The sequence below is a fragment of the Ammospiza caudacuta genome, chromosome 4 (genome assembly GCF_027887145.1).
Source record: "Ammospiza caudacuta isolate bAmmCau1 chromosome 4, bAmmCau1.pri, whole genome shotgun sequence".
Lineage (NCBI taxonomy): Eukaryota > Metazoa > Chordata > Aves > Passeriformes > Passerellidae > Ammospiza > Ammospiza caudacuta.
In genome coordinates this window covers 42,437,501-42,463,946 of record NC_080596.1, presented here as the reverse complement: position 1 = coordinate 42,463,946, position 26,446 = coordinate 42,437,501, and the positions used below count along the sequence as shown (strand labels likewise).

Sequence of the window (26,446 nt, the reverse complement as noted above, 5' to 3'; positions counted from 1 at the left end):
TTTTTCTGTTTCATGTAAAAACTTTCCTCTCCTTCATATTAGGAATTTAGGAAGAACAAAATTTATAATAACAAAACAGTCTAAAGCCAACATAAACCGTACTCAATGGCTGCAGGCATTGCCTATTTTAAAGTTAAGGCATAGGGAGCATGAACTGGTATATAGATATTACACATATTTATATCTAGAGCTATAGGTGAAACTGGATCTATTTGAGATGTTAAGTGTTGAATTTCATGCAGTCTTGTAGTTGATATTTTGTGCAAGTCACACTTAAATAGGTTTTGATTCTGCATTATTTGAAATTAATTTCTTTCTAAAGAAATTTTTTAAAACAAAACCCTAAGTCACAGTCTTAATGCAATTTTGTGTAAGGATTAGGTTGGTCTGGCTTGGTTTCATAATAAATGGAACCATTGGTTAAAAAAATGATTAGTAGATGTCTGCCATTATTAGAATGAAAATGTTATATGGCAACTCTATTTCCTTTTTTTAGCATGTTTCCCAACTTGTATTGCCTTTGGTCTTTCACAGATCTTTCCTTTCTTTTGTGGGTTCATCTTAAAAATAGTTCTCTAACTCTAGATTTCTATGAGGAAAAAAGTAATTTTATCTAAGTATTTCACAAATGAACTTTTGTGAAACAAGAAGGTAGTCTTTTGTGGCAAAGCAGCAGGTGAGTTAAAGTAATATGAAATATGATTTCTGTTTTCCTGTCTGTGTCTCATATACTGTTTGTAAATGTCTTTTATTATTTTAATGTACAAGTATAAATGCCTTTTCCACTCTACATAGAGAGAGAAAATGAAATGCATGCTTGGCACAGATTGATCTTGTACTAGATTCTATTTTGTTTGGTTGAGAGCCATTTTCCTCAATGCAGTTATTCATTCCTTTACTTTAAAACTTGTTTTTACATGTAATACTTGTTGAGTTTTCTAATCCTGTGGGAGTCAGTATTAAAAGCTGTTTAACTCCAGTGGGAGATAGCTTAGGTTTTATTTATATGGGCTTTTTGAAGCCAGTAGAAGTCAGTTGCAGATGTTTCCATTCAGAAGGAATACATAACATAATCTGAAGTCTTGGTAGAAGGAAACGTAATGATTCTGTTCCAAAAAAACCCCTTCAGTTTTATATCACTGAGATTTTTAGTTGTAAACTTGAGAAATAATGTAACACACTGGTCCACAGAGACTTTGCTTATGACCTGTATCTTTCTCTTATTATCTACAAGAAAAAAAAAAAAGAATGTGTAGATTTGCACTGACTAAATGATACCTGTAGATTTCATATTCCAAGCTCATTAACAAACACTTATTTTTGTGTTTTGTTTATGTCTGCAAACCTGCTTATTAATAGATTCATTGGTTTGTGTTTTTAAATCAGATTAAACTGTTAATTACCATGTAGAAGGGTTCAAGTAGCATATTTCAAAGTGTTATAGATACACGTATTTTTAAAATATGTACAATAGCATTAATTAGTTTTATGGAGCAGTCTTCATAAGTAGTCATGTCATGAAGGATAACAGTTATCTGCCCTATCATGATCTATTTCTTATTTTTTTTTCCTTTCTGAGGTGTAAAAGGGACAGTCGTTAAATACTTCCATTAAAAGATGATGGGTTTCTTTCCAGACAGAAATATTCAGAATATTCAAATTTTCATACTGAAGCTTTTTATAATTCCTTTTTCTACTACTTTAGTTGAAGATGTTTTACCCTTTTGGATAGTAAACATGAGAGCCTGTGCATGTCTGTTTCATTGAGAAGTATCTCAGTGCCTTGGAGAGGCGTGGTGACCAAGGATGGGGAGAGAAGAGGGAAGCAATGCTGTGTTCCTGCTGCTCATTCCCCAGAGCAGATGAGTTTTCTGTCTCCCAGCTTTGAAGAGAGCTAGCAAGATTATCAGCTCTGATTGTTTCTCAGGCAAATAGGTGTTCAAGGAAATAGGAGTAGCCAAGATGAAGACAGCCTGAGGGTAAAGGGAGCAGATGAAGCAAAAGAGACTTTTGAGATAAAAGTGATGTAAAAAAATGAGGACATTAGAATCAAAAGTTGCATATGATGTAGAATAAAGAGAAAGGGCTATATAATTCCAATTAAATTGAAGTTTTAATTGATACCATTTCCAAAAGTCTGGGCTTTTTGAGTTCTAGAAATCCACTGCTTTCAGCTAACAGCTGTACAAAATACCCACCCTATCCTCCTCAGCACTGAAAATATTTGTGAGGTAAAAAGATCATTTAAGGATGCTGAATATTTAGTATTTTATTCATATATTTTTGACCAATATGCCCTGCACAGCTGCTGGAAAATTTCCTGAGATCAAAGTATTTACATCTCGCCTCTACTTGCATTTTTTGTTATTTCTGAGTTTTAAACACTAAGAATTGGAAATGACAACAGCAATGTGTGCTTTAATAGTATAAATGTAAGTATTCTGAGAAATCATATTAATATTATTATGACTACTAAACTGAAAATCACTTGCCCACTAACTTGCTTGTTTGTCTGTTCCAACACCTGAAGAAATGGAGGATGCTACCTTCTCTAAAATGAAGGTATGCAGAACCCACAAATACGCATTAAGAGGTTTGTAGAGCATTCCATTTAAACAGATGAGTGCACAGAAAAATCATGAAGCAATGTTTTTGAGGTTTTCAAGATCTGAATAACACACCAAAAAAAAAAAAAGAAGAAAAATTATGTAACTTAAAGCCTAGTGTAACTCAACCTATTTGTGAGTGAAGAAAAAATAATGCAGAATTATATTTCAGTACATACTTCATAGTAGTTTTTCCTTTGGGAGAAATTGTTCTGTTCAAGGCAGAAGGAAATTAATTGAGAGATTGATTCCATGAACTCTAGATGAGAGAGATGAAAAGGATACTTATTTTCTGGTTTTATGATCCACGGCATTGTCATTCACTTTATAGTTAGAGTAGTAAGTGTTGCATGGAATTAGTGTTACAAGTTATTGTTTTCAATTGAATCAAACAATAAAAACTTATAATTGTTTCCATCATCATCTATGCAGTATTGATATATGTAATATGCATATAAAGCATTTATTAATAATAAATTTTAATTTATTTTATGTACAAATCTTAGACACATGATCTGTGGAGAACATGTAATGGACAAACTCTTTGAATTAACTGACCCACATCTTCATTATTTGTATCATGTTTGTGAAGCTAGTTTGTTTTATTCCTGTCCCTTTAGCTTTAGAGCAATTTTAAAGCTGACAAATGTTGTCTGTGTTAAATCAGCCATAAAGTTTTTTTAAGATTATGAAGATTGACTGTGTTATGCCTGAATGATTTGTATCTTAGGCAGTGACTGCTCTGTGTCAGTAACTTTAATACTTATTAACTGCTAGATTGAGATCTGTCTCATTAAACAGCGATGAACCTAATGTACTGAAGACTCTATAGCAGATAATCACAACACAGTGTTCTGTACATTATTGTAATCATCAGTGTCCAAAACAGGAGTACTCATTTCTGTCCAAGGTGTGAATGTATACATTTTTGCATTTATATAATGAAATTATTTTAATTTATACTTTTCTGAAAAAATTGCATTGGTTTACATTGCAAGCAATACTGATACTGATAAAATCCATCTTCCCAAGCATGTACAGGTCTCTTTTCCAATATTTTTCTTGATAACGTGTTTCTTTCTCACCAGAAGCAATACCTCCTTAGGCACAGATAAACAGAACCATGGACATTCATAAATATCTCATATGCAATATTTTTCATATGAGTGTGGAACAATGAAGGTGTCATATCAACTGGTGTAATGTCATCTAGCTCTGGATACCTACATCATATTCTGTATATTTTATTAGTTGCAGTGTTAATTTGATTTTAAGTCAATTGGACAAGCCACAGGTTTTCAGCCAAGCACATTCTCAATACCTTACTAAATAGAGCCTTGTGTAGGTACCTAAATAGTAGCTGAGCCAATTTCTTTGACAAGCTGTGGAGTGTGCAGCCAGGAGCTTTTGCTTAAATTAGTTCTTAGAATTACATTTGACAGGGCTGGGAAAGATATCACTGGTACCTTAAAGGAAGCATGCAGGATGATCATTTACCAGTCCATCTAAGAAGCAAAGAAAAAGAACCTTAGAGTGATGAAAAGGTTAGTTTCCTGTCTGACTGGCAAAGCAAATGAGGCATTTTGCTTTAAAAAAGTATCTCCATTCAATCCAAGGTAGCTTCCCTTTGTTGTTGAGAGTCATGGAGTCGGTAAGAAATACAGAGTAGCTTTTCAGGGTATTGTGCAGTCTCTGCTAAAGCTTGGAATCTACCTTCACTGCATGGAATCTAAACCTTTGATCATGACTCATTATGAGACTTTACTGCCAAGCCACTGTTTCTCTGATGTCATTACAACTTAGATCTGCATTTTGCCAAAAGGTGCTAATGAGGTGTATTGCTTCATTTATGTATGATTCTCGCCATTCATTAGAGAGTTATCCAAGTTTAACAAATACTACTTTGGTAGAGTACTTTGGTGCAACAGGGGAAGTCTACAAGCTGTTTGATTATTGAAAAGAGTACAGTCCACTATGATGGAAAATGGATTTTTGTATGTGTGTATGTAAATATATATGTGTATTTATCCACATTCAGCTATCCTAAACTGCATTTCAGTTATTTAGGAAAAAAGGCTATAGGTATCCTGTTGGGGGTTTTTTCCCCTCTAGATTTAAGAGCAATTAAGATGGATGGAAGAGGAGAAGCTTGTTAGTTATCTTGGGATTAGTACACATGTGTGACTCCTAAACTAGGAGAAAGAGAGGATCTCTTCTTCCTTGCTGTTTGTTTTCATGCTTTGGGCTTCAATGAGAATTAAAATAAATTTTTGTTAAGTTAGCTATGTCTTTAAACTTAGTTGAAAAATCTATTTTTAATATAATTTAGCTCAAATATAAAATACATCTTGGATTTGGCTTTGAAAATTTGTTATATCTGTTGATGGTAACACAGATATTATAGGTCACTTGGCAAGGTGGATTTCCCAAACATAGTTCTTTGAATAGCTAAGTGTTATAGATGAAGGCTTCTTGAAACAATATTTCTTCTCATTGGCAAAGTAGTATGCTTCATTTTACTCTAACTCTGCATTAGCACAGTGAATTGTTAGGTATCTATATAGGCAATCCATTTGAGATTTAGTTGCCTTGAATATAAGTGAAGAAATGTGTTCAATGCGATGAAAATGCAAATCTAAGTTACATTTCTGATGTAGGAGGTGCCATGATTAGTAGTGAGCTTGCTGAATTACTTTTTTTTTTTGTGTCATGAGTGCAGTTTGTTAAACATTACAAATTGAACTGGAGTATTGCATGCTTAACAAGGAACAAGAGACAAGAACAAGGGACAGTTCTGGATGAAATCATACCTAATATTAAGCAGTGTACAAAAATGTACTAATTCTATTACCCTTGTTCAGATTGAACTGTTATCTGTTACTGAGATCAAGACAGCATCCATATGAGAAAGGGAGGGAGGGATTTTGTGTAATGTACTGTATTTTATTAAAATACCATGCAATCTCCAGCTCCCCATATTTCAAATGAAAATTACCATACAAGAAATAACTTCAAAATTTGCATATGCACTAAGGATAAATAAGTCATTAATAAATGAATTTTAAATTAGGTTTTTGAAGGTCTTAGTAATTTCCTTTTTGAAAAAAAAATATTTTGCTGCACAATTTTCTCTTCTAAAAATATTGGTGATGCTACAAGGAGGTTTTACAAACTGGAAAATAAAAATCTGCTTGCATTCCAGGAAACCCTTGAATTTACATTGGACTAATGACCCAGGCTGGTTTTGGAATTCTAAAATCTCTAACAAACTTCTCAAAGAAATAAGTTCAATTTAGAAAAGTTTTTACAACCATGTATTTTCTTAGTAGAAGTACTAAGCAATCTTGTATTGTTGTAGGATAGAGTAAGGAAGCACTTTGTTATTTCAACTTTTCTTCAAAATTGGTAGCTAAAACTGAACTGAACTCAATCATGTTCCTTAGACTGTGACCACCCTACTCCTTTTTCTTTAATGACTACAGAAAAGATTTTGAACATTTTCTTAATTTCAAAACATATTGAAGAATCAAATATTTTACATTTATTGCTTCAATTTCAAGTATTTCAGCATTAGCCACATAAGAAAACACCACGTCTTAAAGCTGACAATAAAGATGCAAATTCTTTTTCACTGAAGAATTCCTGACATACACATTCAGCTCTTAAGGCTGCATTTCCAGACCACTTTATTACAAATATGAAATTTTTCTTTTCATTTTTGTTTTGAAACCTCTTAGAAGGATTTTTTTGCGTTTTGTATGTTAGTGAAAATCCTTGTATCAACCTATAGACAAAATGTAGTACTAAATAATATGGAAAATTGTGGGGTTTTATGCTGCAAAATTATTATTTTTGTTGTTGGTCTGGGGCCACTGGGAAATATCTGTGTGTGGACCTGGGATGTCCATAGTGACATAATCCCAGTATCATTCAAATATCTGAAGTCATATTCTTTTTATGTCTGAACATTTCTCTAAGTCAGAGAATCAGGGCATAGGTGGGATGGATGTTGCAAAGGTGATATTTTGCTGCTTTTTAGTTAAAGAAGGTATTGTGTGAGATGTTGTAGAGCAGTTTCTGGCTGCAAGTTGCAGTTGTTTATCCTCCGTATAATTCCCTGGGCAGCAATGTTATCCTAACCAGTCCACAGAGGTGGTTTCTGGGATGTTTTTTATAATGTAAGGCAATATGAGGACAGTGATGTGGTGAAGGGCTGGGTTTGTGGGAGCTGCTTCCAAAATCCAGCATAACCAGACTATATCCCCACAGCTGAAAACTGTCATCTTGGCCAGTGGGACTCTCATGAACAAACACACATTATAGTGATTTTGACAATGCACAGTGTTTATTATGTCAATTTAGTTTGAGGCATTTTGCATCTAAATAAGAAAAAGTCTTTATGATTCCTCTTAGCCTTGGTCCCATGCTGAGTGCAGTAACTGAAGCAGCTATTAACTGCAGAATGACTGTAAAAGCCTCAGGATTAACATTTTCATTTTCAGTATTAGTTGATATCTGATTTGCTAATATCCAGTCACACTGTGCAGATAAGTCAAAATAGATCAAGTAATGATACACCATTTAATGTGTAAAAGGATACCCTTCATATTTGTTTTGTTTTTTATTTGTTTTCATGCAATTAGTTCCCTATTTCCTAAAATCCTTTGGTGTTTGTTGGAGTGTTTGTTTATTCTTGCTTTTCTACATATCATGTTTCTTACAAGTGTTCAATGTCAAATTTACTTTTCCACTGTAGTCATAGTAGTCAGGATATCAGAATTAATTTTTGGTAAAATTGCTTTTTGTTGTTTGACAGGTAATTCTGTAATTGTAAGCATTCTTATTGAAGGTTAATCCAAATGAGAAATCATCTCCTGAACAAGACCAAGAAACAACTTCAGTTGTTAGCATTACTGGTCTAGTTTCTAGTAGATCTTGTATGATGGGAGAGGGTGGAGCAGAGTGGGGATGTATTCCATTAATGAGCCTGGGATCAAATCACACGGAATTGTGCATGCAACACTTCTTGAGCAGGTTTTCCAAGCCAAATACAGGGGTTTGGAAATAATCTTGGATGATTCATTCCCAAATGTTGCTTCACCTCATTTTTAGCTTTATAAAACCACATTGTGAATGTCTTGTCCTTCCTCTGTTCTTGGGATAATATTGAGGGAGCTGGATTGCTTCTCCTTGCTGCTATACTGTGAAGTCCTGGGGTCCAGTTTCAGATCAGGAAATCATGCTGCATGTTGAGTAATTGAGGGAACCAGATATAAGTAAAAAGTGTTGCTTTTTGTTCAATACATTGTGTTTTGATGTCTCTGTTTATCAATTAAAATATTACATAAGAGTAGCTTGACTTGAGGTTAAGTCTCGCTTAATAGAATTCGGAAGTAAATCTTCATGTTTCATGGTGGGGCTGTGAAACTGTATTTGAGTTGATTGGCCATGAAAGCTGTGTGACAAGTGGTGCAAATTTAGATAGGAAGAAAATGCATGCCTGGCCAGTCAAGGAAGACACAGAGGATTTTGTTATTTTGTTTTCCATTTTAAATGTGTGTAGTTCTCTGGCATTTTACTTGGACTTTGCTGTCCTGTCTTCTAATATTAGATAGAAAACTGTTCAAGAAAAGTAATTTAAGAAAAATGTTATTAAAATGTTGTATGTTCTTCAGGGTACTTGGTCCCATTAGAGAGGTAATTATCTGTGATTAATCAGTAATTCTTTGGACATGTAGTTGTCTCTGATTAATCATTTAGGAATTCCAGCTGCAAATGAGTTGGAAATGATGAAAAAAAACAAAACCAGAATATCCTTCTGTATTTTCTATGTTTAGTTTTAATATATTTTTAACATTGATTTTCTTCATGCTAATATCTGGGGTGAATGGGTATTCTTAACTATTTATGTAAAAGGCAGTAGCATAACAGCATTCTGAAACTGGTTTTGATGTCATTTCACAGACAGAAGTGGCATGAGATGTAAGTCCTGAATCTTTTTTTTTCTTTTAAATACACTGATCAGAAATGGATTGAGCATTTTATTTGTTAGTGTATATGTCCTGATCTACAATGAGGAGCAAGAGTTCACATATCATAACACACAAACAAAGAAATTATTGTGGTGGTGCAATTTGTGGACATAATTACATTTAAATCACTGGGAAAATTTCTTCTTCTGCTCAATATCTAAATTTTTTTCCTTTTTAATGTAGAGATTGTATAAACAGAAAGTCAACTTATTTTTGGCTTAGGCAATTGAAGATAGAATATTTACACCCAAACCCCAGAAACTAGAAGAGATTTTCACAGATTTGCCTGTATAAGGAAGTTTAGAGATCTATATCTAGAATATGTCTAGTGTAGACAGTAATAATCGTACTAAGAGGAGCAAAAAGGTAGTTGTCTGTGAGATGTTTGTTGACTGGAATTGGATTAATGTAATGCAAGATTAATATGTTGTGTTTTGATAGGTGAATATAGTCAGTATTTGGAGTTTTATTTATTTCATGATTGAATTTTCTCTATGGAATGATTTTAAAAACTAGAGGAAAAAAAAGCACAGTACAGGCCTTCATGTTGAAAACCACAAAAAAGGATAGTGTTTTCAATTACTTCCTGCAGTTTTGGTAAAGACATGTGGCCCCAGAAGATTTGGATTTTTACCTGAAAGAAAAATATTGGTATACATAAGCAAAATAAGAACAGTGGTTGTTGAATTATATAGCACAAGTGTATTGTGCAGAGTGAACAGTTTGAAAAGTACTGAAAACTGCATTTGAAGATGAGAACAAACATCAAAGGAGCATAGAATCTTTTTCATCTTTCCTAGTAATTATTTCTGTGGCTGTATGTGCTAAGTGCCTTGTGAGGAGGGTGTTGGGAGAGGTGAATGACTGCCTGTCTCACACAGACATCCACACACATCTCACAGCTGAGTCACACTGTGCTGGTGATTCAATATCACTGAGCAGGGTAAAATAGCATTTCTATTGTTCTGGTATTAAACAGCCATTTGCATGTTCTGAACAATTAAAAGAAAAGAATTGGAGCAGATATTACCTGTAGCACTTTACCTTGTGTGGTGTATGAATGATGTGTAATATTCATTTTAAAATCATAATGCTGATTCACTGGTTTTCTTTAGTTTGGAGTTGCTTTGACAGCACTGAAAACTCTGGAGTTACTCATTAAGTAAGCATTGAGAAAGGTAGTAGGGCTATAGAAGAGTGGAGTAAATGAGCAAGGCTTTGACAATATATGCTTATTTGAAAATTTCACGTGGTTGAATTAATTTTTTCCCAGTATTTTTTTATGAATGAAAAGACCTCGAGTTGGTGAAATATACCAATAAAAGCTTCCTTCAAAGGCATATAAACATGAACAGTTTGAATGTGAGAGATGAATAGAAACACTTCACAAACTATAAATTTGTTTCAGTTATTTTACAAATTTTGAGGCGATGGAGGAAAAAACTGATTTATTTTTGGATTAAATTTGTCCTTGGATTGTACATTATTACATCTACTCCACTTTTACATTGTTTCACTATAATAAAGCTCAAGTAATATGGGTTATGACTGTGAGTTTTGGTGACATCCAAATTTGTGGCATCTGAGTGTGAGCTGGACCTAGACAGTGAGGTGCAGCAGCTTCAGGAAATAATGCACAGCCTGCTGTTCCCAGAAAATGCACATAACTTTCTCTCTTCCACTTCTTCTCAGAAGGGGAAAAAGGAATCTTTACAAAATCTCTCTTCCTCTTCCCTGCACCTGCCATTTGCAATATCAAGAAACATTCCCTAAAGTCCATGTGTCCCTGAAAATATTTATGTCTATGCTATTTTTTCATCTTTGGCTTTACAAGCCCTCATACATCATTCCTGTTATTACCCTATTGTTATCTTTCCCCTTCTTTTTACTTTCTCATATAATGTCAAAGATGTACAGTGGTATTAGTTTTCTGAGGCTTTTCCTGCTGTTATTCTGTGCTGAAAATGGCAATGGGCATTTTGTGATAAAATCTGATGTCAAGTAACTATGTATTGTCCTGTAGTTCTTGTTCAATGAATTTATTTCAAATATATATTTCTTAGGATTTTTGCCTTTAAGACAAAGATTTTCCAGTGAATGATTTTTTTTTTTTTTTAGTATTTGTATAGTCTTTTAAACATTGAAGAATTAATCACAGCTGGATAATGTTAGAAAACAGGACCAAAGAGGTTTTAAGAGATTCCTGCAGTTATCTGCATGCAGATTTAGCTACTCCAAAAGAATTTATAAATTTTTGCAGCCTGTTCTTAAGATCCTGCACTGATGAAAAGCCGAGTCCCTGGGTACAAAACCCCTGTAATTTGTCACTAAAGAAAGGCTCACCCATCCCTGAACATCCAAAGCCTTGTGCTGCCGAAGAGGGGAGCTGCCTGCTGCCAGTGCAGTGGAATGGCAGGAATTACAAGGACAAGCTGCTCGGGGACAGGGACAGGGAGGGAGGGAGATGGAATGTTCTCACCTGAAAGCCTGGAAGGTGTTACACCCCTGGTAGTGCGTGGTGAATGCTGCAGGTGGGTGACTTGCACTGCAGGTTACTCAGCAAGACTTTGGCAGCAGTTTAAATGTGTGGATTTGCACATTTTACCTCCGGTGTTTCACAGCTGGCTCTGATACACTAAGTTGCTGTTAAACAAAAGTAGTCTCAAACTATAACTTTCTTTCTCTTTTTGTATAACTAGCATACATACATGGCTATTATTTTGTCTTTTATGTATTTAGTATATTCAATGTTTAATATATTATATTTTTTCCCCAGGAGCTATCCAGCCATTTGAATACTGCCTTCCATAATATTACTTTTATTTACAAAATAGCAGGGGGTTTCTATTTGGGTAAAATGTGTACATATTTGAAAATGGCTTAAACTGTTCTCTTCAGGAAATCTTGTATACAAATTTATATACATATATAAATGCTAAACATATATATGACTATTTAATATTTGCTCATTACAAGAAGTAAATCAAAAGTGAATGTAGGTAAATAAAGTTTTTAGCAGACAGAGGAAATTATTACTTACTTATCTAGGCTAAAGTAAATAGAAATATACCAAATTAAAATATAAAATATAAAATTACATAGAGAAGCTACATTTAAGAATTAGACATAATAAAAGTAGACATACTGTCGTTAAAGAATGGCTTTTTTCTTTTGATATATCTCTGGTACTATAATTAGCATAGCATAAAGGCTTTGAAACAAGTCACAATATATTGAATTATAATATCTGTTGAGCATCTTATATGTAATTTTTAATTGGTCTTTGTCTGTATAAATATTTAAAATCTGTATGCCTCACTTTGTTTTCTATCCAGGTCCTTTTTGCTATAAACTGGTAGTGCTTAGGAGAATACACAGCTTCTGATTACTGAATCACTGCCTGTCTTCTCTCAACCAGTGGTTCCCACCTTCCCTGTCCCTGCAGAAGACAATAGGAAGGATGCCACAGAATGTAACAGATGTTATGGAATTGATGAGATTTAGAAGGGTCAGAGATGCTCCAGTCATGAAACTAGGCAGGGTAGTGCCAGAAACTTGAGCACACTTACTGAAGAAATGTTGTTTTTTTGTTGAACTGGGCATTGTTTTAGACACTGTGATGGCGGGACAAGAAGTTGGCCTTTTAGAACTCAGGAGCAATTACCTCCATTTAAGAAACATCACACAGAGTAAAATATATTGAGAGAAAATTCAACTAAATTTTTTTCTAATTCTGTGCTCTTTGGTGGATGTTTTTATTTATCCTTGTGAGTTGAGTGGTACACAAGGAATTGGTGTTGTGGGCAGGAGCAATTCTGTTGTCAGAAGTGTATGTCCAAAAAAACTGAAATAAACCTATGATGATGGAAGGTATTGGACTGAAAATATTTTTTTATTTTTTTTAGTGATTTTCCTGTTATTGAGACTCCTTCTCAGCATTCTGATAGATGACCAGCAGGAAGTGTGAATATAGATATAACCTAAGACTGACATTGTAACCTGCTCTGAATAAAAACGTAAAGCTCTGCAAGGAACTGACTGTTTAACCTTTCATGTTAATCAGATGACATGTCTACATTTAATAGGTTGAGTAGCAACTGAGAAAATTCAGAAGTTGAACTAACCTTTCACATGTTTTCTGACAGTCTGGGTTGTTATACTTGACCTAAACTCTCTTTAGCCTACAGTCTTTAATTTCAGAAGTGTTTCTCATGAGAAAAACTTTCTTTTTTCCTTTTTGATATAATTTAATAGCATATAACCTTTTTCTTTCTTTCTTGTAGGATGCTTCGAGTGTTGCATCAAATGCCTGGGGGGCATTCCCTACGCGTCTTTGATTGCCACCATCCTGCTCTACGCCGGAGTTGCGCTGTTCTGTGGCTGCGGGCATGAAGCACTTTCAGGAACCGTCAATATCCTGCAAACCTACTTCGAGATGACAAGATCTGCAGGAGATGTTATTGATGCCTTCACCCTGTAAGTTCTTTTTACTTGTTTCCTTTTAAAACTGCTGAAAATTTCAGCAAGAAATATATAACAAGAGATATAAATTTGACTCAAGAAATTTTTTTTTTTTTTTAGTGAAAATCATAAAGAAAATGGTTTGGATAAACTTAGCAGTTGAAGTTTTGACCAAGTTAATATTTTTAGTATTTACAAGCAATTTGTAATGCTATTAAAATATCCCACAGCTTTAACTAATTTATTACTAAAATTTATTTAGTATAATATCGATAAATCTGTTCCATGCATCCTTGCATTTTAAAAACAAGCCAACAAGCAAGCAAGCAAACAAACAAACCCTGCGGCCACAAGCTATAAATAGATAAAGCAGACCTGTGCAACAAGTATCAGTTCTGGGAATAAACACAATAAAGAGGTAACCAAGGAGTTGTTCAAAACCCTGAGACTTGAAATGTCAAAATTCTGTTGCCTCTGTTTTTTCTAGAATTAAATTGTTTTGAAGGTTTCATGCCTTGCTATTCCTGAAAATCTATTTCTGGAAGACCTTTGTTTTGCTGAGCACCAACTTCTCTTTGTTAAATTTATTACATTAAAAAAATAGTTTATTGCATGCTGAAATTAAATGGAATGTTTTCTTGTGTCTTTAAAATTTTCTCTTTAGGACATGATTTTCTTAGATATTTGAAATTAAAATTCTTACCTAGCTGCTAATGGTTGTAACTAAAGCTGAAGAAGCCTATCCTTAAATTTGTAATTATTTTCTTTCATTAATATTTTCCATAAAAGTGAAGTGATTTGATCATCAAAAACATTGACTTCTTCTTATGGTTCCACAACAAACATCTCAGGGCTTAGCAGTGATCAAAAAACAAACCAAGTACCAACAAGTGGAAATATCAAAGTGAAACAGAGAACATGCTTATGCCATTATATAAGTCCATCTTTAATTCATATAATAAATACTATATAAAACGTTGGTTCCTCAAAGAAAGCAAAGAAAATTATAGAATTATAGAACAGGAGATACATGGTTAAAAATTGAGTGTAGGAGAATTCTTCAGTCTAGAGAGGGGGTAATTAAGAACTATTGCAAGAGTGGTCTGTAAATTCACAGTATTATCAATAAGACATGCAAGATTGGATTGTCTTTCTATTCCAATACAAAATGTTTGAGGTATCAGAGGGAAGTAGTAGGCACCAGATTCAGCAGGAGCAAGTTCTTCAGGTGTTTTTTTAGCAAAACTCTAAGGCTATTTGCATATTATAGATGCCAGAAGTTTTTATGGCTTCAAGGAAAGACTGGATAATCATGAAAAACAAATCCATTGACGGTTTCTAATACCCACAGACTTATCCAGCTCAGGAAGTCACAAAGGCTCGACTAGTGTTGGAGGTTATCCTGTTGACTTGCCTGCTTTTACTCTTTCCTTATATTCATTGTTTGACATACAAAAATGAACAAGATATATGTGTATTTGATCTGACTGGGTACCACAGTTTGTACAAGAGCTAGAAATGGAATCTGAAATTTCTTAACTTCTCTTGGGTTATGTTATCAACATCCTTTCCTAAGCTCCTCTGCAAATTTTAGGTGTACTCACTGTGGGATTAGTAGCCAGAAGGGAGCATGAAGCAAATAAGTATGTCACTGCTACACCAAATAAAGATTTCTTCTTTGGAACAAGGAATTTTTATGTCCTTGTATAATAATATGTTGAGTTAAGGGGAAGATGTATCTTCTGCTTTGCCTTTTTGTATTGTCATTTAGAATGATGAGTCTGGCTTGACTTGTTGGCTAAGGTTCATTGTTATCCTGAATGAAAGATCAGTCATTTTATTAGGCCTTAACTTATTTTATTAGTCCCTTGGAAGCTATTAGAACAGAACAGCCACAAATCAATGCTTTCTCTTCAAAGTACGTTTTTCAGCTTCTCTCTGTCACATGCTAAAGTGAAAGTATCAGTCAGGGAATACAGTCCAAATGCATATATTTCACCATAAAAATTAAGGACTTGTAATTTTTTCCCCCTGGCATTTGGTTTTCTTAGCAAGTAGCTTTTGGATCTGTTTGTTTTCTTTGTTTACCTTAAGAGATATTAAACCCAGTCCTTTCTTTGGTAGATCTATTGTAAAATGAAATTTGATTTTATTCAGTTGTGAAAGGTATATCTAAACTTATGTCTTAAAGGCAGGAGGAGCAAATATATTGATTAAAAGCAGATAAACAATTGCTTTGAACTGGGTAAACTGTGTGACTCACAAAAAAAATTTGCACATGTTAATTTTCTACCTTTTTAATGATATATTACACTGCTTTTAAAATAATTTTGCAGGGAGAATAAATCCTTGATATTTCATCACAAGTAGTGATTAACTGTTGGCAGTACAAAAGCTCTATAGTAATCATACTTTTGAAAGACCAAAAACCAGAAAGAAGAATATGTAAGTAGAAATATACGCTGTAGTGCCTACATCCTTAAAACAATACATATTGAAATGGAAACAAAACTTAGGTTTTTATGATTGAAAATTATAAGAACATAAAAAAAATCTAGCAATGTGCCCTACTCAACTGTAATTTTTAAAGTTTATTTAACACATTTGGGGTCTTAATACTTGTAGTGCTGTGAAGTGTCTCAGGCTGGCCTGGAGTCTGTCCTTCTGTGATAAATGTGCCAGGCAAATGCTGCAGTGGAGTGAAGTGGGTTAGATTCTGCTTAATCATGCTTATGGCTTCTGTCTATATTTTTATTAGCATGCTGCATTTTAAATGTCATACAGCATAAAAATCAATCCCAATCTGAGAGCTATTTATCTGGGTGGCAAGAGATAAAGGCAGTTTTAACGTTTTGCATTGTATTCTGTATGCAAATAACACAACTCACAAGCCACCCTATATCTTTTATATCTGTCAATGCAGCTACTGGCTATAATTTAGAAGAAGCAGCAGACCCCTGAAGACAAAGTAGGGCATGATGAGGGCATGAACAAAATCTGAAACACTGTCTAAATGCCTAAAATAAGAGCCAAAATACCTAGAGCAAAAAATGCCATTCAGAAACGCTCTTATCAATGTCCCTGAGGGCATCAACAGCCCTGACTGTCCCTGCCTGGCCCCTCCTAGAGCCTCCCCTCACCCTTCCCATGGTCCAGGACCCATTTCAGTGAAGCCAGAGGGGTTCAGACCCTCACCTCAGACTCTCCTGGCCACAGGGTTGGGGCTGCTCTGGGCTGCCCACACTCCACAACATGCCTTGACACTTGGGGAGAGATTCCTTAATGAAGAACTTGCAATAGGCAGCAAAGTTTGCTTGGAGAGTTCAGCCCTTGGGGATTCAGCCAAGAGCAACAGCCCTGCGGAATAAAAGATCTGATCTGAGTGCTGGTCCTGAAGACTGGTCCCTCATTCCAGCTCCCTGGATTGCTGTCTGAATTCAAGGAGTCTATAACAGCTGCATATCGTATCTGCTGTGGAAATATTGGCAAGTGGTAAATATTTGTAATTTAAAAGCTATAAGCAAGTTTTGTAGCTGCCATTTAAATTCTATAAATGCCAGTCAGTTTCATAAATTTTCTAAAATTTATGATTTTCTTTCCAAGTTACAATACAGAATGATCATGGTCAATAATTCCAAAGTTATGGAGGCAACCTAGAGAGATGATGGGTAGAGTAGAGAGAGTGCTTTTTCACTTGCTTGTTTTTAGGGGGAAAATACAACCCAAAATTCAGCCTGTAATAAGATGCAAATCCCAAAAATTTCTAAAAAAAGCCAATAATTTTTTTTAAAGGATTTTTTCTCATAGCAGTGGATTAAACCCTGACTTTAGTTTCTTCAGGGAAGAAAGGTAAAACAGTTACTCTAAGTACTTGAAAGCTAATATAAATCAAATGTGTTCAAATTCACAAGAACAAATGCTGACTAGACAGGTATTCCTTATGGAGAGAACATGTCTGCAAAAATCACACAGCTGAATCTTTCTTTAGACAGTAATTTTTAAATCCATAAACTTCTATGAATTGGATGGCTATAAAGACATTTGGAATTATCAATGTGTGCCCTTTTTATTGAGACTAACCTGTAATTATATTGCTTTCTGAATGACTTCTGGGATGCTTCATTGCCTCCAGTTCCAGACTTTTTCACTATCAACCATATCATTGTTCTAATGGTAGCTGTTTCCCTCCACCCACTCCCCCACCAAGTGAAGGAATGCTTGTTTAGGAATTTGCAGAAATCATAGGCCTTTTTTTGGAATGTGGATTCTTTCAGTGGCTGCAGAGAAGTTATTTTACTTCCTTGTGATCCAAAGGAAGCCTAAGAAAATACATATGATGCTTTAAATTATTCTGAAAACTGCTTTTATAATATTTAACTGCAAGAGGTGAATGGTTTATGTTGCTGACTGTCAATTTATCAGCTCTGTAGGTTTCACTAAAACTGAGCCATCTGCTTGAGCTGAATGTGGTTTTCAGTCATTCTCCTAATAACTTAATAAAATGCAGTGAACACTATCTGCAAAGTACCAGGTATAACTTGATTTTCTTACTTAATCACTGATTTTGAGAACATTACAAAGTAAGCAGAAAGAGGTGTATGCTTATCAAGCATGTATCACATGAGCTGGGTTTTATATTTTTCTGGTGTTTGGAACAAATTCCAAAAGAAGATTTTAGAAAATCAACAGCACAAGGTATGTTTTGTGTATTTCCCAACAGCATCCTTTTCCAGTTCTTTCTCTTTAGTGCACAAAGCCAGTTAGTGCCATCTGTCACATGTTTGTGATATATAGGCCATGGAACAAGGGAATCATGCTCCTGGAGTGGAAAATGAAGCAATCTCCCTGATAGTAGCATTAAACTCATTTTCTTACTACTGTCAAAGCTAATTCATGTTGTTGTAAATTCACTTCCTTTAAAGGTGTGAAACTAAATAGTAAAAGAAATGAAGTTGCAATCTGTAATTCTGTTGTCACTGTGTTTTCTACAGGAAGTTGCATAGACACTATATTGGTGCCACCTTCCTAGGTCTAAAAATTTCCTTCCTTTCAGGGTGTGAAACCTGTGTTTCAGGTACTGCTGTGGCCAAGTTTGATGCTTGCTGATGACTTTTCTGTTAGTGTATAGTCAGGGTTTATTAGATAGTGTTGTTTTGTAATATACCTATGTATGCACAACTGTTTTCTTTCGAGTAAAACAAAAAAAATGGTGTATAATCTTTTATATCTCCCCTCTTAGGGATAAAAAAAATGTTTTGAGAGGTAGATAAATGGATGTCATGATTTCCTGTCTTTTTTTTTGTTGATGTTGTCTTTGCTACTATCACAAGTTAAATGCTGGTAGCATTAAAATGTTACTGTTAGCATCAATCTTTCTGCATTTTTACTGGTGGAACGCCATGAAAGTTATTACAATGTGTCCTGTAGTAAAGGACAGCTAATATTAAATGTGGTATTTATAAACATTTGCATTAGACTGTGTGATGATTCTGTTTAAGGCATCAACTTAATACGTAATAGTAGTAATCTGGTTTTCCCTCTACATTTTTGATCTCTTACAAAAGTGTTCTTTAACTTTGAACATATGTTATGTTTTATTTCTATTATGGAAAGCAAAACATATAAAGTTCTTTATCAAATAATTGCTAACTTAGACAGGCCTGTGCCATGGCATGTTTGGAAACAGCAACAGAGATTGTGTAGAAGAATATTCCATTCTCTGCATGGAATATCCAACCTTGACCCACGTATCTTCTTTGGGTATTATAATTGGGCAGGAACCACCAGAGAGAGCACAATGTCATTGAAGATTCAGGTTATTTAAGGAGAACAGTTTTTATTTCATTGGAATAACTGAGTCACATATAAATAGAAGAACTGGACAAATACAGCATGTTAAATATTAGATGTAGAACATAGAATTTTAGATCTGGTGTCATTGGCAGATGCATCAAATCCCACAAAAAAATATCACAGCACCTGAGTACATGACCTTTACAAGATTATAAAGCACTGAAAAGCCACATTTACCACCTACTCAGCTATATTATGTAGTCCAGTCTTCTTTATTCCGTTAAAGGCAATACCAATGAGAACTTATGTAAGTAAAATTTAGGATTTGGCAATTACTTGCAAAGACATAGTCCTCATTTTATGAAATTGAATAAGGAAATTCACCCCATGAGAATACCAGTGGAATAATCTGGAAAATTCATAGCAGTGCATGTGAATACCAGCAGAGTGATCTTACATAAAGAATTTATTGGTCTTCTTCTGTGCAAATAGAGTTTCCTACTTTTCAGCAGACATCTGTATTATTTAGTACTGTGTTAAGTAGCTCTCCTTCCTGGTTGACTGGAATCTCAGATTAGCTATAATAACTTAATGTCTTGTGGTTATTCCCTTTCTCAATAGGTGGTTCATCTCCATAGAAATATCTTTTTCTTTTTTAACTACCTTTATTTCTCTCTAGTCTTAGTTCACTTTATAAACAGATAAAATGGAAAGTGTATCTTTATATGTAATACCCATATTGCTAAATATGCTTTATGCAGCATGTAAAGCAAGCTCTCTGTTACACAGGATATCTGAAAAGGGTAAATTCACTATTATGATCCCAATCTGGACATACAGTAACAAGCTGTCTGTCTTACACTGTCAGTATGTACTTTGCATGTCTCCAAGTTTGTAGTTGTACTAATGAAACACTCACAAATCCTGCCATATGATTTTGCAACATCTTTTACACTTTCCTGCCCCAGAAGATTGCCTGGAAATTCAATATCCACAGTGTGCAACAACCATCATGTAATTCCACCAGAAGTCAGCACAATACTCTGAACTAGTTCCAGTGGGGCTTTTGCGTTCTTCAGACAAAGGAGGCTTCTGATCTCTTCTGTAATGAGCATCTCTAAAAAGGTTTCTAAGACAGTAGTTTTAGACAGAACAAAATTAGGTTACAAAAAAAACCCCAAACAATGTTTAGGAGAAGCCTTGTCCATTGGTTGTAGTAAAAGTTCAGTGTTTTGGACTCAAAGTTTTCATGATTACTAAAATTCTTATGCTGGATCTTTTCCTATTTCAAGAAGGATTCACGGAACAGAGATGTGGTTTGTGCTGCTTTTGCTCTTCTTCCATTAGTTTGTTGGCTTTTTAGATGTTCTGCAAGAAATCCTTGCTCAACCATTCCATTCCTAGAAAGGAAACAACAAACTTGTAGAGGATGACAATCAAGGGCTCTATTCTGCATGGCTGTAGAGATTTGTACACCACAAATTAAAACCAATGGGTACTTATGTCACATCAGTTTTGTTTCAGAGCAGAACAAGAAAATCTGGCCCTTGCAGAATATGAATGTAGCTTGCATATTGTAGTAGGATGATGTCGTCTTTATATAATACTACAATCTGGCTTTAGTTTTGAGCAAATGTTTTCTATGATTACACACAAAATTTCTTCCAGAAATTCATGGTCAAAGTCTCTGTTTTCTTTCTATTCTATATCCAATATTATTCAATATTTCTATTGTATTTTGATTCTACTTTAATAAAAAATAATTTTTGGTCTTTTTTGGTCTTATCCTTTCTTTACTGTTAATCCTTTCTCTTGTCATTTCCTGATGAACTTTAGCTGAGCATTCTATACTCCAGTTTTATTTTCTTTCCACCTGAAATTTAGAAGTTAGACTCCTTTTTAACCTAGTCTAGAAAAAACTCCTCATGGACTTCTGCTGAAATTTTTTTAGTATTTTAGTATTTTTTTCCCTTCACAGTGAGAATATTTCAGTTTCTTTTACCTCATTGGGCTTTTACTTAGGGGTTTTTGTCTTATTTTGCAGGTAGTACATGACTATTAATAAATTCTTCTTTCTCCCTATTTGTTTTCCTTCAGAAGTTTGTCTTTGCTTGTCTCCTCCTTTTCCTAACAATTTCTTTTTCTTCAAAGAAGAAACTATCTTCTTCTTTGCTCAATCTGTCTAAGTGAATAGTATCATGAACTGACACCAAGAAATTGTTCCCAGCTGGTTCGCAAGAGAGCCTGAGCACATCTTTTCAAAAGTTCCAGGGGGCTTGGTTTCTGCAGAGCCTAAACAGATCTTTTTGCTTGCAAACATCCCCTTATATCTTGTCTGTCTTCTAAAAACACAATTGCAAAACCATTTCTACATGCTCAAGACAGTGTAAGGGGGGAGGCTGCTATCTCAGTGTATTAACACCCTCTTGGCATCAGACCTTAGGGGACAAGAGGATCAGCATGGAGGCCAGCATTTCTGCTGGTTTACAGAGTAACAGAGGTTATTGTGTGTTCTAGATGTAAACATCAAGTATTCAAAATTCCCCCGTCATTGAAAGAGAAAACAAATTTTAAAAAATCCAAATAATCCTCCAAAACAGGAGAAGCCTTTCTACCCCAATGGTAACATTTGCATGTATTTCTCATCCTTCTAAATCTTCTATTCAGGCTAAAAAAAAAAAAAAAAAAAAAAAAAAAAAACCACAAAGGGGCAGTTTTTCATTAGATATTGTACTATGGTAATCTTATTAATATTTCAGTACTTTGATTGCTCTGGTATTTTATTTTTCTTATTATATTTGGGGGGTTTTAGTTTGGAAATAGATGTAATTGACTAAAAGTTCTTACATTCAGAGAGTATAGGTACAATTCACTGACAATCATGTTCTACTTAACACTTGCAATATATTAATATTGTTGTATATATTAGAGAAGTTATGTTATAAATTCTGGAATAGAAACATGAGACAGAATTATAAATTCAGGAAGACTAGTCCCACACTAATATCTGGTATTCTGATGGGTAGGCCAATGAAAACCTTTGGAATATTAGGCTTTTATCACTTGTTTAGCCTGAAGTGCACACATAATTTTTTACAATATAATGGTTTTCTGGGCAGCATAAGAATCATGTCACAGGGCAAATTAGTGTGAACTTTAGCTTTTAATTACAACTAAATGTCTGTACTACATTCCTATATTAACCAAATTAAAAAAAAAAAAATCCCTAGCAAGTATGTAGATTGTTCCAAAACTATATTAAGCCACTTTTCAAAAAACCTGCTGAATATAGACAAGTTTGTTTAACAAATTATTTTATTTCTTGCTGATTTATTATAATTTTTAATACTTAAATTTGCCAAAACACCATGAAAATACACAGTAGGAAATCTGCAGCATTTGTCTGATTCACTGAGAATATTTTCACTCATCTCTGACTTGTCTCTGCTGGGATTGTCTACTTGGTTTTCAGTTCCAACCTGTTCATTGAGAAGTTAGCACTGATGGCTTCCCTGAATACCTTCTGCCAGAAAAAGAAAGTGTTTTCTCTAGAGATATTTTGAATACGCTTCTTGTTGGATAGAATCCAGATTCAGACTAATGAATTAGGCTAGTCTGGTTAATATGGAAGAATTAATCACCTGGCAGCAGAGAGAGAACTAAAAATTGAAGGATCAGTTTGATTTAAATTGCAATTTAAAAACAATAATGTTTTTAACATTGCTGAACATGATGTTGTGAGGAAGGTCAGATCCAGAATCCATGGAGAATCTACCAGATTAAGACAAATATATGGCTTAGATTATTCTGTATTTTTTTTTAATCTTTTACTAACTTCAAGATGCTTTTTACGATTATTTTAAGTTTAGGTAATCATTCAGCTTATTCTACTCAGCAGCCTAGGTCAGAGTAGTTTTAATAATAATGTATATTTTCAAATATAATTTTTTTTTGTAAAATAGTATATATTTCCAATCTTGTCAGAAGAACAAAATTTTATCTTTATTGTTTTGTCTCCTTCCTTTGCTCATTACACACATCTCTCCTTCCATTTCAGCTTACACAAGTGTAAGCCTTCTTGTTCTGTTTCTTTGTCCTTACCCATCCTGCCCATTGGCTCACGTTCATCTCCCCTTCTGCCATTCCCTTCTACCTCCCTGGCTGCTCTCATGCTCTGTCTGCAGCATTTGAGAATCTGCTGAAGCACAGATGGCAATTAATCTCCGTGAGTTCACCCACAAAGAATCACATTTTATTTTAAAGAAAGGCAATCTCCATTTTACAGGGTCTATCTTTTTATCTATTATAAATTAATGAGAAAATAAAAGTTTATGTGAACTGTATTAAATGCTGCAGAATAACTTACTAGCAATGCTATCTTCAAAACTATATATATATATGAAATTTTTCTAATATATTTTCTTTAAAAACAGCAGACACTAAATGCAGCTACACTGCAATATAATTCTATCTGTCTTTTAAAGAGGTAGCTGAAGTGATTGTCTCATGATTTTCATTTATCTTTTTACTTTTTGCTTTACAAGGGATCCTTTTCCCTTGGAATAAGCCTGGCTATTTCAACCCATATAGTCTGATGAATAGAGATTTTATGACCTCTCTGTAACGAGTGGATGAGAAGGAAATAGATTTCTATATTTGGCTACTGTTGGGCTGTATATACTTTTTCCTTTTGTGAAAGGAAGGCTTAAGTGAAAGTTATTCCTGTAGGTACACATAAGGCTGAGGAAAAAGCAGAGATCTCTTAGCACACTTTTTGACACAAGCAGCTCGGTGGGAGACTCAGCACAGATGGTTTAAAGGGCTGTTGTAAGGACTGAAATAGTCTCTGGACTTCTCAAAAGTCCTAATCTCTTTAGGGCAACGAGAGCTTGTAACTGAGCACATTGAGGTCTGAGGGGAGCTGCTGCTGGCAGAACTCCCAGACTTCAACCACTGGTGAAGGTCACAATTGTTTAAAGTATATAATATAGGAATTGGAAGAGTTTTTATGGAATAACCACAAAGTTTATATTTGTTTTGTAACCTTTTTTTTCAAAATCACTATTGACAAGATAGACTTAAATCACAATTTTGTTGTTAAAAAAATGTTATAATGGCTGAATTACTATCAAATCAGGGAAATGCGATTTTTGCAATGCAATCAGAATTATATATATCAAAATAAATTTCATCTGCATCATCTCATACCATCAACAGTGTTAATTTTTTTCACCCTTTTGAATTGTTCAAGTGTCTATTCCATACAGAAATTGACTTATTCTAGTTTTCATTTGAGTATGAAAAAAAAAGCAATGTTAAAAAAAAAAGCTGTAAGTATTTTGGTATTAGAATATTAGGGAAAAACATAACCTGTCTCATTTCCTGAAGCATTTCCAGAACTTCTCCCATTCCCAATTATGTCAGAAGTTTAACTGCATTTTGATTGCATTTTTTAATGTAGACCTGAACCTGACTTTGAATCTTTTGAAAACCATTCAAGGTTAAAGATATTTAACAGGTTTTTGGGCTTTTTTTATTGTATTATATATGTAAAATGTGTATTATGAGTTGTCTTTTTGAGTGATGATGGAAAGTGTGCTCCTAAGGAATTGTTATCATTAGATATTTCCTTTCATAACAATAAAAAATATTAGTCATTATCTTGAGAAAACATCCAGTGTGGGTAATTGCATGTCAAAATTCATCTGGCAGATCCTAATGGTTCTCAGCTTTATTTTTTGTCTTTCTCTGTTAGGAGGTGTCACTACCTTGACCTGGAGAATATGATTGGAATTTAGTAGCATCTTAAATCTGAATATAGCAATTTTATAAGGAGTTGCACAGCTTCTTCCCTGTCACATCAACAAACTGAAAATTCACTGTGGTTAGTTTTTTTTTTAGAGAAGTTCAAGCAGAAAACTTTGAAATCTGCTGATCTAAGACTATGGCCAGTAGGAATGTTTCCAAGTTTAGACAAAAGAGCAGAGTGGTGCTATCAAAAAAATCTTGTCCCAAATGCCGGTCATGAGAGCACATTTAGGAGGCACAGTCTCCTTGAGCCAAGGTTGAACTTACAGGCAGTGCTGGGCAGAACACAGAGCACAGGTAATCTTCTGTGTAGCAAATTGAGCCATCTGGGACCCTGCATGTCACACTGCAAGCCATCCCTCCACTGCTCCAGCTGTGTGCCTTTTATATTTTAAAGCCTCATTATAGAAGAATTCCAGATGATCTGACCTCGTTACTTCTGGAATAATATGTTTCTGGTTTGAAGTAAGGGATCTCTTGATGACTTTATTGTTCTGTGTCAAACACTTTGTCCACTGGAGAATAAGTGGGAGAATAACAATGAGAAGGTAGCACAGACTGACATTGCAGACTTGTATGTGCAGAAAGTTTTATTGAAGAGTGTAACTAAATATCTTCTATAACCTAAGTGCTGGATAGAATGTATGACTTAGGAGATGTGTCAGGTTTTTTTTTCCTTTTCTTTTTTTTCTTTTCCACTTCATTTAGAGGCAAAAAACCCTGGAAAGTAACTGACTTTTAAATCAATGTGACAATTTTTGCTGTCTTACCTAAACAGATCTATTTTTTACATTTAATTAGATTCAATGGCCCAGTGTTTCTTATATCAACACTATTTTATTTCAAAGTTCATTCCTGTCTTTAGCTTCACCTGTCATTATGGCACATCAGTACTTACACTTCCAGTCAGTCATTCCAGTTTGAGGCTCAGGGGGTCTGATTATCTCACCCTGAAATTTCAGAGTCAGCTTTAAATATTTATGCAGATAATTAATTTTTGCTGTTCCTACACAGGATTGACATCTTCAAGTACGTGATATATGGTGTAGCAGCTGCATTCTTTGTATATGGCATTCTGCTGATGGTGGAGGGATTCTTTACAACTGGTGCCATCAAGGATCTCTATGGAGATTTCAAAATCACCACTTGTGGCAGATGTGTGAGTGCCTGGGTAAGTGGCTAAGAAAGCTTTTGTGACAAATTCAATATGCTCTGTATATATTTTTACTGCCTTGTGATGTTTATTTTTTTGATTTTGTTTTTCTTCAATATTTTGTGATACCTCAGTTCGGTGTTTAAAAGGAGAACAGAGTGTTATAAATATTCTCTGTACTGGTTAAATGCTAAGTAATTCTTGCTACTGAGGAGCAATGAATTTTACCATCTGAGTGAGAAAGCTTGTTACCTCAGCAACATAAGCTGTACTGAGCAGGACTAAAACTGTAAGGCCTCCAGCTCTACTGGGAATGAAATATTTCCCTTACTAATATTTTCGGTTATTTTAGAAATCTTGCCTGTTCCTCTTTGGAACAAGCTGAGGCCTGTCATCAGGTTCTAAATGGCGAACAGGCCATTATTTACTCCTGTGTTAATCTCTGGTCTGGAGGGACCATTCACTTATGACCCCGGAAAATTTGGATTCAAAAAATTTTGATTTGTACTAGGACTTAAATGGAACTTTATCATACTAAAACTACTGACTGTTTCAAATGGGATTATTTTAAAATTTCTGTTCGGTGTCAGGTA

General features: G+C 34.5%; 1 protein-coding gene across 1 annotated transcript in view; it reads left to right on the top strand.

Moving 5' to 3' along the window:
• The window catches only part of GPM6A (glycoprotein M6A), a 112,402-nt gene that overhangs the window by 64,266 nt on the left and 21,690 nt on the right, over nucleotides 1-26,446 (top strand). Inside the window, exons 2-3 of the mRNA XM_058803090.1 lie at nucleotides 12,922-13,114; nucleotides 25,715-25,871. Of these exons, the coding sequence (XP_058659073.1) occupies nucleotides 12,922-13,114; nucleotides 25,715-25,871 (350 nt within the window). The remainder of the gene's footprint in view (nucleotides 1-12,921; nucleotides 13,115-25,714; nucleotides 25,872-26,446) is intronic.